Genomic DNA, 12,402 nt, shown 5'->3' with positions numbered 1-12,402 from the left:
TAGACCACCTATTGTCATTATTATCCACTAGGCCCATCCATACCTCAAACCCTAGCTATCTTTGGGTGTATTTAAACCTTTTTTATGATGTAAAGAGACTATGAACGAAGATATGAATTTCCTTTGATTTCCTTTTCCATTTCTTGCATTTACTTTCTTTCAATTTTCCTTTTACCATGTCTGATCCTACAGTGTAGCACATGAAAATGGAGGTGGCAAGAAATATTTGATTATTAAATTACTACTGATCAAACCTTAAACATTACACATCTCTTTCTCATCCTCAATCCGCAATATTATTATAATTTTTTCAGATCATCAACTCCTATCGGAAGTATACATTGGTTTTGGTGAACAAATTTCGCGACTCTAGCATTATTGTTTCGAGAAAGCATCTACATTTGCAAAGATGCATTCTTTGAGTCGATCAATACGAGGTCAATCATTATATGACCCTCCACCATTTGCAGAGAAGATCACAGACGACCCTGTGACAACGAAAACCGCACAAAGCACGGTGACTTGCGTCTACCTTGCAAATATTGCGACATTTTGGCGGAAGGTGACGATCATATGGTGTAAGAACCTCATGAACCATTCCCTCAGCATTCGGATTGATAGCTTAGACGGCGGTTTTCATTATACGTGCAATATCGACCTAAAGCCATGGCATTTTTGGAACAATAAAAAAAACCAAAAAATTAAAAAAGATAAAAAAAAAAAGAAAAAAAAATAAGTGGCACTCCTATATATTGCAAGTGCGCGCACCTCCGTGCATTGGTTAGAAGGAAGGGCAGAAAGAAAATCAAGGTTGGTTCGAAGGTAGTGTTTCTGCTGAGAGACTCAGAGGGCTTCGGCGATGCCATCTCAGCTACTTTCCGCCCAAGTCCAAGCAATTATACTGTGTAAGATCTCTTCCTATCAACCCTTTTAAGTTTGAGATCAAATTCATATTATATCGATTGATTTCGATGCGCCAATTTGTTGCAGAGAAGAAAGTTTCGAGCTTTCTTTGGAGCTCCATGGAATCCAAAATTGCAAAGCTTCTGGAATCCTTCGCCACTTCCTCGATCCCCAGGGCCAATATGAGGTTCCCCTTCTCTCTCTCCCTTTGTCTCTCATGAAATTGTTTAGGACCCAGAAACGGGTTTGTATTAGTATAGATTAGATTCTATGTGGGATTTGGGTGTTGAGAAATGGGTCGTGTATTTTCTAATGGAACGTGTTCTAGTTTTTATGGTGAAAGGTGAAATTTGTGACAATTTGGGGTTTAGATTGTTAGTTTTTCAAAACCATGTGGAATTCATCCTCAGTTTCTACAGTCGTTGCCCCGTTTTTCCTAGAGTCATCCAAGCTAAAGGGGGAAAGTAAATCTGCAACAAAATTTGAAAGCAAATGTTCCCTTTATGGTATAGAGATTGGTTCAGAAACAGCCATAAGCAAGGCTATGGCAACCAAAACCCAGAAGCCACCGCCATCCTTGCAGATTCATCATGAACAGTTGGCTTGCTTTCTTCAGTTGATCCGTATTTTGAAGTTGCCAACATATGTTCTTATCAGGCAAATAGGTCAACACATTTCTGATAAAGAAGAGTTTCAGGTATACAGCTTTTTTATTACTTTATCTAATGCAACTGTCAACATTCAGTTTACCTAGAATTGTTGTGACATATGGTTGAATTCAAGTAGGGTTTGGAGGCCATGATAGGATAGTAATTTGTATTTCTACGATTTGCTCAAGAGATGAATGGGAAAAATAGTGTATGCTCAGTTTCTCCATGTTCCACTGCTGAAAGTAAGTCGCTTAGTCTTGTTTCTTTCTCTTCCCTTTAGTTCTCTATCAATCTGTCTGTTTCCCGAGTGTACGTATATTGTCTAACTCTAGATGGTTTCTTTTTCAGATACTTTATGAGATTGGAGAACTTTTAGCAAGCACTTTGAACCTTTCCTTTTCAAGAGACAAGATCACATGGAATCCAACAAGAAAATCAAAAGACGATCGGGAGCCATGGTGTGCATTATATGGTTAAACATCTACTGTCTGTAACATTAGAGGTTGGGACAAGATCTATCGTTGGGTGCATCAGGTTGAAAAAACTTTCAGTTCTTACTGTGATTGATATATCTATGTTCAACATCATAGTGCTTAGACGTAAAACTACTTCATCTGGATTCCCAGTTTGTGAACTGGCCATAAAGGTAATGAAATAGCTTTTGCTACAATTTAAATTTACTTATGGCTTTTCGTTTCCTTTCTTTCTTGGTTTCATTAGTGAACTGGTCTATTGTCTTAAAGATGATGCGATAATCTGAATGAGTAGTTCATGTGCTCATCCTGTTGGGTGCCTTGTGGGGTTCTTATTCGAACCTGTAATGTAGTAACTACAATCATATCATTCATCAAACAACAAAAACGAATCAGTCAACACACAAAAACAAAGACTTCATTTAGTAATACGGTCTAGTGGTGTTTCTCTTCACTTGTAAGTGAAAGGTCCCTCATAAACCACCAAATCAGTTACACCTCTAATTTTAGGATCCCACATAAACAGATACAATAAGAAATATAAAAGAATGAAATAGCTTTACAACCAACGTTCCACATTACTATTAAATATTCCTTTCCCGTAAGTAGAATTGGTAATTCTAACTAGGAGGGGGAATTGCATCCAAGCAAATAAAGTGACTGGAACACTTGAAAGAAGTATGGTTGGAATCACAATCCAAGAATGTCCACGAACTATAATTAGAAGGGCAGCAGAAAACGCAATCATCATGGTTGCAATGGCGAAGAAAAGAGTGGCAAGACCAATTATCATCTGTGTGGGTAAGGACTTTAGGAAATCATATTCTGCGTAACGTGACGTGAGAATTCCGAGAAACGTCAGCGTAGCAGTTGTGGAAGAAAAGAGTGATATAGCATCTGAAATCATAAATAACATAAACAATTTTTCATCGATGAATGCGGGAAAGCCGGTATCTTTGTTTCCTCCAGGAATTGTGATTATTGCAGCAAACATGATGGTAATAATAAGAGCACCTACAACAGTGTAAGAAGTTGCTGTCTCTTTCATCCATTTTTCTCCCTCCTTTAGCAATCCACTGTGACTCTTTGTGAATAGTTCCATTGGTGTCAAATGTTCATCATCGTTCCTCCACTCAAGATACCTAGGAGGTATAATAGCCTCTACTTCCTGCATTGCATTGAACAAGAAGTACTGACTTATGAGAGCATAAATATAATTTTCTATAATCTTTATTATATTAGGATTAACTAGGTACATTTTACATTCCAAGGTTGGTAACATGTGTTAGGTTGTGTTAATTTTAACATTTGTACTGACATATGAGAGCACCTACAGTTGGTCACGATGTTCAATTTTAACATTTTACGCATTAAGGCTTTAAGATTGTGTTAAATTTACAACTTGTGTTAGGTTGAACATCTGCTTACAATAAATCGAAAAAACAAATAACTCTCTTTCAGAATGCAGCACCTTTAATGCAAGAAACGTTTTAGGGTAACAAACTAAGATTGACACCTAGGAAGTGGATAATGGGGACTTGTAATTCAGTTGGTTAAGAACATTTTCCCGAAGTGTCGAGGCCAATTCTTCCCTCCCTCCCCCAGTCCCTAATAGTTGATGCTGATTTGGGTGATTATAACAAAAAGGGAAAACAAATTCAGAACCTCCCGAATACTTAATTTGATTCTTTCAGTTTATATGTCATATAGGCAACGTAATTAAGAATTATGTCGAATGAGAAATCCTAACCTTGTACCATTGCAGTTCACGCTGCATTTGCAATGCTGCCCCTGGAATACGATTAAGTTGTGCTTGTGCAGATGGGGACAACAGCCCAGCCATGTGTAGCTTGGTATTACGTTTGCTATCGCCAATCTGCATCACCTTCTCTTTCGCAGAGATCCCATATAGAAGGTTATAAATCTTTTCTTGACGACATTCGATGGCAAAGGCAAATATGCACCTTCCCTCGTCATTTGTTCGCCACAGAAGTTCAGGATTTGCTTTACATATATGAGTAATAAACTCCACATTCCCATTCCTAACAGCTTCGAAGATTGCATAATTCACAGTGGGATAACTCATTTGATGCATATCCAAATCTTTATTTATCTCTTCGCACGCGAGCTTTAAAAATTCAAGTGAGTTGACGTGGACAATCTTCATTTCATATATGTATTTGATTCCTGAGTTAGACATTTAAAACCTAAATATTTAGAACTGAAACTGCTTTGAATAATTGATTTGAATTCCAATTTACAACAAATGAAATTGTTACTAGCATACCAAGTATCTCAACGATTTTCGAAACAAGCCCTTCCTTCTGCTTTTTTGAATGAGAAACAAGCTGTTCCACTAAACCTCCGACTGCAATGGAAAAAATGTTGGTGAAACTCATGGAGCATGTTGTTAGATGTACGACGGACCTAATGCAACTTGCATAATGGAAATCCAATGTTTGTAGACCAAGAAGGGTTTCATAACCCTAGAGGGGCCAGTTTGACCAACAGTTGACTTTTTAACCAACATGCTTCAAGCCCTATCCTAGAATACCACTAAATATGACAGTAATTAGACCTCACACATTTAAGTTCTCATTTTTTGATAGTACATTGTCTCGGCCACGGAAACTATGAGAAGTGAGACATGTATACTTCGGCTTGATAACTTTTTGACAGAACATAAGACACAAAAACTTTTGTCTCTAAAAATAGGATCTGTTAAATAGTATATAATGTGTGACAAACAGGCTTTTGTGCCTTTACAGAAGCTACTAAACAAGGCCCTAGCGTTTAGTATATTTAAATAATATGTAAATTTTGTATAAATATATCGTGCCTGTTGTGTAAAATACAATTTATAAAAATTATGAAAAAAAAAAAAAGTTATTAATCCTCTCTCCTCTCACCCCCTTGGAGAAGTCTCTCTCCTCCCTCCTGCATCCTCGCTCCCTCTTCTCTTTCACGCAACGGCGCTGCGGTCCACCGGTCACCAACGACCGTCAAATTATATCTCCATAATCCTCTTCCCGTCCTCTTTCCAAACCCCATGTTAGTTTCTACAAACTCGTAATCGAATTTCCTCAATTTTCGATCTAAGAAACGTAAGGATTTTGATCTGCTTTTATGTGTTTTGTAGGTATGGGAGCGGCGGGAAGGCGAAGAGCGGAGTTGGGGTGGCGTCGATGTGTGTGATGAGGCCGGAGCTGGCGGTGAAGTCGAGCTTGGGTATTTTCGCGTTTTCAATCTCGATTTTACACTGCTTCAATTTGATTTAGGATTTTTTGGTGTTGTTTTGCTATTTTAATCTGTCACTGGTTGTATAGATTGCAATACAACATCAATTGGGTTGTTGAAAGGTCAAGTTTTCTTGGTGTAATTAGTGTTCTAACTAGATGCTAAGAGTGTGAACATCGATTTGATGCTTGTATATATATGTGTGTGTGTGTGTGTGCGTGTGCGCGTGTGCAGGTGGAGCGAAGTTGAAAGTTGACGAAGATTTTCCACAGAGACGTAATTTGTTTGTCTATTTTCAATATATTGTTCTTAGCTCATCGCATTTTCTTTCGACTATGTTCTGTAAAAGCTTTATTTTTCAATTCATAAAAGCTGTGGGACTCTTAAAAGTTATAGGCAAGAAGGGAATGTGGTAAGGTGAGCTTCATTGCATCCAACGCCTGCGAGTATTGCATTGAGTTTTCTTGGTAGTAATGCATTTTTTTTGTTTTTAATGTTTGAAAGTTTTGGTCTTGAACATCACTGGAATATGTGGAATATGTGATATCATATCTCTTCGAAGGCATTTGGCCTTACTTTTGCTCGGGGTGTTGATATCATATCTTTTCAACTGTTTCTTAATTTAAGTTTGTATTTTTTTTAATGGGTTAAACAGCTAATGATGAGAATTGAATTTTTAAGTAGAGTTCTTATTTATAGGAAGCAGGGTCTTAGAGAAAATTGTAGTAAATTCAAGTTCATTATTGTTATTTTCCTTTTATCACAGGTTCCTGAAGCTTATGATCGGCCTCTCTTCTCAGGTATTGATATAACTTCATTTTAATGCAGTATGATGCTTTAAGTTTAGAGATTGTTTTGGCCAAACAATTTCTCTGTCCACACTAATAAACTATACTAAGCTTAGAGATTGTTTGGGCTGAACAATTTTTCTTTAATTTATAATGTCGATTTCTTGTTTGAGTTTCACATTCGATTGATCTACCAACAACAGAAACCAAGGTGCGCCTCACTGGTACCGAATTTCGGTCTCGTAGAATTAAATTTGCTAAATTTAAACTTATTCGTTTAATTTCAGTCTCATTTTGGAGAATGGATTCAGTTTGAGTGTCCTCCTCCTTGATTCAATTGCACAACTCTTTTTCCTTTTTTTTTTTTATTGTTTTTTTTGTTTTTAATTACAGTTTTGGAGATTGGGGTTCAATAATTTGGGATTTGTTTTCTTCTCAAAATCTTGGTTATTCTACAAATTTGAATCTAATTTGAAGAAGAAAATCAAAGACTGGTATATGTATCAAGAATGAAGGGAGAAAAACCAAGAAAACATAACACCGATTTTTTCTCTTTTCTTAAAATTCTGACCTTGTTTTATACTTAGTTTGTGGTTTTTATCTTTTTATTATGTTATTAAATTTCACATGAAAAATAACTTTAATGTTTTACACAATCTAGGCTAATATTGTATTTTATGTTATTCATTTTATGGGTCTATTCTTAAAAACTAACACAAACGCATTTTGTATTTCTCATTACCAAACATGCACTTATGCTCCCAATAATCTCCACAAATGAAGAAAACTCTCCTAATAATCTCTCAAATTTAGCAAGGTAGGGAGGTATTAGTGATACTAATTTAGTGTCGAACTTGTCATCTATGTGAGTTATAATTGAGACCTTCTACATACAAGTAAAGATAAATATCATGTACTCCCTTGGTTAAAGTTAATCAGGAATTCGAAGTGGATAACCCAAATTAGATCGTACCTTTTATGCAACACTTCCTAACTTGTTAATGATGGGAGAGGAAGGGGATAGCAAACCTGAGCAAATTGACCTCCTTCCGTTATTAGCTTGGGAATTTTCTTCATTTTGATGGTTGTTGCGACGTGGAGGTTGTATGTCTATGCCTATCAAGACAAGAAAATATGTCATAAAAGTGAAAGCAAATAATTAATAGAAAGCAAAGGGAGTATGTTGTACACTAACTGTCATAAATCCATTGTTGCCAGAAATTGAGCTCCACTCCACTCCGGAATGAAGAAGCCAGACAAGCCAAAATTTCTAAGGGGGTCGCCTCTCCGATCTTCGAAGTAAAGGCCAATTTTGGGCAACGGTCAATTAAATCCCATGAGATACCTGTTTATTTTAAACGTTAAGAATTTTTCAAAAATAATTAGTTTGCTATAGTAATTTGTAGCTATGGGGGAAAAAGAGTAAACTGTAGCTAGTTTTGTAATCACGATTTTAATTTGAAAACCAAAAACTTGTTTGATAAATACTTTTAATTTTCAGGTTTCATTAAAAAAAAAAAAAAAAAAAAAAAAAAAGAAACTGAAAGCTATTTTTTCGGTTTTCAAACTTCGAATTTCAGTTTTCTTTTCTTTTTTTTTTTTTTTTTTTTTTTTTAATTTGGAAATTTGGAAGTAGTTTACTAAACAACTGAAATCATTATTAAAATAACCCTTAATTTTCATTTTTGTAGTCCTCAACAGCATGTTAGTACTCATATTTAATAACTTTTACCAAATTCTTTGGATCGAAAACAATTGGAGATTATTGCAGCGCCATGAGGTCCTTTGTCTGGCTTTAACTCTTCAAGTGGAGTGACGGAGTAGAGATATCGAGCCACATGCCAATGACCGTACACACAAGCTATCAAAAGTGGAATGTCGATTCCAACATCGGGAATGCTGAGTAATTTTTTGTTCTTTGTTACCATGCATTCAGCCATTTCGGTAATCCCTTTCATTGCAGCAATAGCAAGAGCTGTCTCATCCCTTGTTGATTTTATTTCCAAATCGTCCTCTTCCATCAACGACACCAATTCTCTGACAATATCCACATGCCCAGCCTCAACTGCAATGTGAAGAGCTGTCTTCCCGGAGAATGGATGGCTTACTCTTACTGCGTCCGGATGTTGGATGTGAAAGTCCCTTGCAGTTTCCCAACAACCAGCTTGCACAGCCTCAAAGAAAGGTTTACACCGATTATAATCAAATCCTGTCAACGACACCAATTTTCTGACAATATCCACATGCCCAGCTTCAACCGCAATGTGAAGAGCTGTCTTCCCAGAAGATGGATGTCTTACTCTTACTGCCTCCGGATGTTCGATGTAAAAGTCCTTTGCAGGTTCCCAACGGCCAGCTTGCACAGCCTCAAAGAAAGGTTGACACCGACTATATTCAAATCCTGTCAAATGTATCGTGTTTGTTATTGTTAATTTCCCCATACTAGTTTAGTTTGATGCATGAACTATTCTGTAGTTAAACTTCAATCATAGAAACGATGGAAGATAATGTTAAGGGTTCCTTGTTATTTAACTTTTTAATGAAGTTATATGGAATTATATGACAACTAGAAATCATTCATGCCATTTATTAAATACACAGTTTAAATATGTTCGACTAATAACAAAATAATGCTAAATGCACATGAATATGAATATGATTACAAATATATGAAATTTATGATAAAATTAGCATATATGTCCTTGAGATAATTTACATTTTAATACAATACTCATGATTGATGACGAGTGTGTGATTGTGCAAGGGAAAAGTGATCCAATATGATTGGAGGAGACTCATTTACAATAAAATCGCTATATAGTAATAATGTTATGACCAAAATATTTTATAAGCATAGGAAGGTTATTACTTAATAAAGGTATAGTTAAGAAAATGACTTAGTTATCCTTAGTGAAAGTTATATGAATGCGAAAAACCACATTAGTACTGTAGCATACCAATTTAAAGATGTAACATTGGAAAAATAAACACCTAATCTCTAAAAGCTACTACATTTATGTAACAATAAATTATTGGCTTATTAGTTTATTAGCCCCCTGAAACTGCCATTTAGCCTTACTTTACCTCCTTGAAACTCGTTTTGTCTCGTTTTGCCCTGGTAACTGACTTTTTTTTTTTGTCTCGTTTAGTCTCAATTCTCTCTAGTTTCGTACATATCGAAAAAGGTGTAGTTGAAACCATTGGTTTCAATAAGTGGATTGAATTAGATTTGAAACACAACTCATTATTTGTTTTTGTCAACGGCCTTTCCCTCCCGGGAACACTCGTACGATGGCAACGCCTCTGCCACAATTCAAAATTTAGGAGTGGGATCCTTTCTGCAGACATGTCAACTTTCATCTTCTACTTGCTTGCACAGTAAAGCGCTTCATTAGCTTTACCATCGAGGTACACAAGCTATTTTTCTGCCTTCATTAGCTTGTGGTTCCAATACACGACGACGACTGTCTCATAATCGAGTCTCCCATGAACCTGTTCTATATTTTCCAGCTGCATCTCCGAGTCAACAGAGCTAAACAATGAAGTAGGATTTGCCTATGGTGACCCTAGAAGTGGAGAAGGTTCTATGTTGTACCACTCGTGCAACTTCGCATTAAACCCTGAATTTCGTGTCTGAACTTAGGCTTGGATGTGATGTGAATTATTTTGGCTACGTGAGAAGTAGAATGCTTTTTTTGCTATGGGGTTAATGGTTATGGCAAATTGGCAATCGAGTGTGAGCAACCTATTTATACAAGTGTAGCGTGATGTGGATGAAAACTCGTCGGGTTAAAAAGAGCTCGTGTTGAAGGTGTTTATGTGGTGAGGATGTGACGCATATGACAACTCTTTGTATCAACTTGGACGTTGCTTACCCTCCTTTACCTTATATTATTATTATTGAGAGGTTTCCATCCCTTTGTACATGCTTCCTTCGGGTATTGAGGGAATCCAAGGTGAGATAATGACAAAGCACATACAATGAGCCTCAAGGGAAAGAGACCCTCTCCGGATCTCTCCCTCTAAAGTCCAAGGATCAAGTGATCCGAGCATTTGAAATTTAATCAAACGGCTAAACACGGATAAGTTAGTAAAAACTTTTAAAAATTATAATAATTTTTAATCAATGGATCAAATTTTAAAGATTCAGATCACTTGATCATTGAACTTTGAGAGAGATCCGTAAAGGATCTCTTTCCCAACTCAAGTAGGTTAGGATGAGAATAAGGGTGAGGTAATGCACAACACGTCTTGTCTTGTCACTAAGGTTATGAAGTCAACCAATCTATTTAGCAACAAACCATGGAAGACGAAAAATGGTAACAAAGTTATGATTTTTAGTTTGGGATATACACTATGATGTGATTGGTGCCTTTTCCAATATATATATATATATAAATAAAAAATAAAAATAAAAAACTTAAAAAGAATTGGGGTAGTGAGCAAGAATTCCTACGCCCGCATCACATTATCTCATTCTTATCTTTTTTATGCCAATTTTCACTTATTAAAAGCACATCTCCGTTGTAGGCTTTCAATTATGCTTAAAATAACATAACAAAATAAATATGAAATGTTTACTCACCCCAATTTGAAGGCCCTAATTTTTCGATAATTAATTGTGAATTTGTGGACAAAATGTACATTTCATGAGCATGACATGTGCAAGACACACATATGATGTGCATAATGTGCATAACTTGTACACGGCATGTGCATACAGTAATTTAAAAAAGACTTTTGGGTAGGTCATGTACAATTTTTGGACATGGTCTCCACACAATATGCACATGTCATGTCCAGAATCCAACATTGAAATAATACTCAAGGATGGGTGTGATGGGTTGGTGGATGGTTGGGTTCTCGATGGTTGTCTTAATTAGGATTCTTGACGGTTGCATGCATGTGTATTTTTTAATTTTTTTGGTTTAGTTATTGTGCCTGAATGCCTATTAGCTTTCAAGAGAGGTGGTCTATTTATTCGTGATTGTCCAACCACAAACCATGAATCAGGTTCTACAACCATGAAGAAAGCCAGAAACTTGAAGAGAGCCAGAATGATGAAGAAAGCCACAACCACCCCATCGTTGATACTACATCTTCCAGACAACCTTCTTTTGGAAATACTCAAGAAGGTTGCTTCGCGCTCTTTTCCGCAAAAATGAGCTGCAAGAAGTTCAACGCGAATGGCCAACATGATCGGATCTTCGAGCACATCAACATCAGGACATTTGAAAGCCGCAACCCGTTTTCTTCATGGAGGAGAGATAATGAAGTGTCGAAGTTCCTTAAAAGGTGCAAGGACTATGGCAATTCTGAGGCCTTCTACAACCAAGGGATGGCTATGGTTCTTCGAATACAATAATTTCAAACTTGAAATTCAGTCTCAATGGGATTCCAAGAAGAAAGGCCTCGAGCTTCTCCATTCTCTCAACGGTCAAAATTTGGTGACCGCAATGGATTGTAGCGAGAGAACTCCGCGGTCTTTTTCGTCAATTCGGGTGGACAGAGAAGTAAGAGGCATATTTATTAAACTTCACGATGACAATTCTGCCACGACAACATGCACCAACTGTCGAAGTGAACATGGTTCTTTCACTCTCCGATCCCATTGAGATTACTGACGCCGTGACAGATTCAATGCTTGTAATTCGTGCAGATGGCATCAGAAAATTAATATATTTTGTGATATGTTAAACGGTTTAAATATAGACTAAATTTCTGTCATTTTCTTTACTTTTATTGAAGTTGTCATGTAATTTTGTCAGTTACCTTGGTTAATGGAAAAGGAAAGTTTTATCTTTTACCATGCACATAATATGCACATTCCATGCTTGCATTATGCACAGAACATGCACAGAAAATGACAAACTATGAAATGACCTCAGAGCGCATAAGCGTCATTTTTCTGATTTCTAAGAAAGAGCAGTGAGCTCTGGTTTTTGAGGTTGAGCTCAAATCTGTGAGTATGTTATGTGCATGTAGTGTATATCCAGCAATGAAAATTACTTATTGGTTATGACTTAATTAATCTGCTTGAAGTTGATGAACAAACAAAGTGAACAAACACTTATTCACTAATCATGACATTTTATCAACTTAATTTATTCCCAGCTGCCTTCAACTCTACCCATTAAAATCAAGGGTTACCCAAATCAAAAATAGTAGGAAAAAAATGAAATAAGAGTGGATTATTTTGAGAGATTCTTGCGCGAAGGCACAGAATAGGAGGGGATATCTGCTGGAGGCAAAGGGAGGAGCGTTAGATGAGGGAAAAGAGAAGAAAGGATTGGGGTGGGGTTAAGGGTTAGGATTAAGGGTTTCCATCTCTTCCAGGAATCCGCGACTGCA

At 36.6% G+C, this 12,402-nt stretch overlaps 2 protein-coding genes and 2 long non-coding RNA genes across 4 annotated transcripts; 2 read left to right on the top strand and 2 right to left on the bottom strand.

Annotated features, from left to right (window-relative positions):
- The first annotated feature begins 1,422 nt into the window (after positions 1 to 1,422).
- Positions 1,423 to 2,189, top strand: LOC137707793 (uncharacterized). The gene is made up of 3 exons (XR_011064727.1): positions 1,423 to 1,600; positions 1,690 to 1,795; positions 1,902 to 2,189. It is a non-coding gene; the product is annotated as an uncharacterized lncRNA (long non-coding RNA).
- A 332-nt stretch (positions 2,190 to 2,521) lies between these two features.
- Positions 2,522 to 11,885, bottom strand: LOC137707791 (uncharacterized). The gene is made up of 5 exons (XM_068446713.1): positions 7,784 to 11,885; positions 7,247 to 7,396; positions 7,081 to 7,167; positions 3,777 to 4,394; positions 2,522 to 3,194 (listed from the first exon to the last, which is right to left on the bottom strand). The coding sequence occupies exons 1-4, from the start codon at positions 8,490 to 8,492 to the stop codon at positions 4,234 to 4,236; spliced, it is 1,107 nt and encodes a 368-aa protein (XP_068302814.1). The 5' UTR covers positions 8,493 to 11,885; the 3' UTR covers positions 2,522 to 3,194; positions 3,777 to 4,233.
- LOC137709120 (ankyrin repeat-containing protein NPR4-like) lies at positions 2,586 to 4,193 on the bottom strand. Its single transcript, XM_068448246.1, has 2 exons — positions 3,777 to 4,193; positions 2,586 to 3,194 (listed from the first exon to the last, which is right to left on the bottom strand). The coding sequence occupies exons 1-2, from the start codon at positions 4,191 to 4,193 to the stop codon at positions 2,586 to 2,588; spliced, it is 1,026 nt and encodes a 341-aa protein (XP_068304347.1).
- LOC137707792 (uncharacterized) lies at positions 4,404 to 6,438 on the top strand. The gene is made up of 3 exons (XR_011064726.1): positions 4,404 to 5,077; positions 5,166 to 5,539; positions 6,030 to 6,438. It is a non-coding gene; the product is annotated as an uncharacterized lncRNA (long non-coding RNA).
- Positions 11,886 to 12,402: the final 517 nt, after the last annotated feature.

The sequence above is a fragment of the Pyrus communis genome, chromosome 11, assembly GCF_963583255.1.
Source record: "Pyrus communis chromosome 11, drPyrComm1.1, whole genome shotgun sequence".
Lineage (NCBI taxonomy): Eukaryota > Viridiplantae > Streptophyta > Magnoliopsida > Rosales > Rosaceae > Pyrus > Pyrus communis.
The sequence above is the reverse complement of the archived record's forward strand: the minus strand, read 5'-3'. Positions and strand labels throughout refer to the sequence as shown.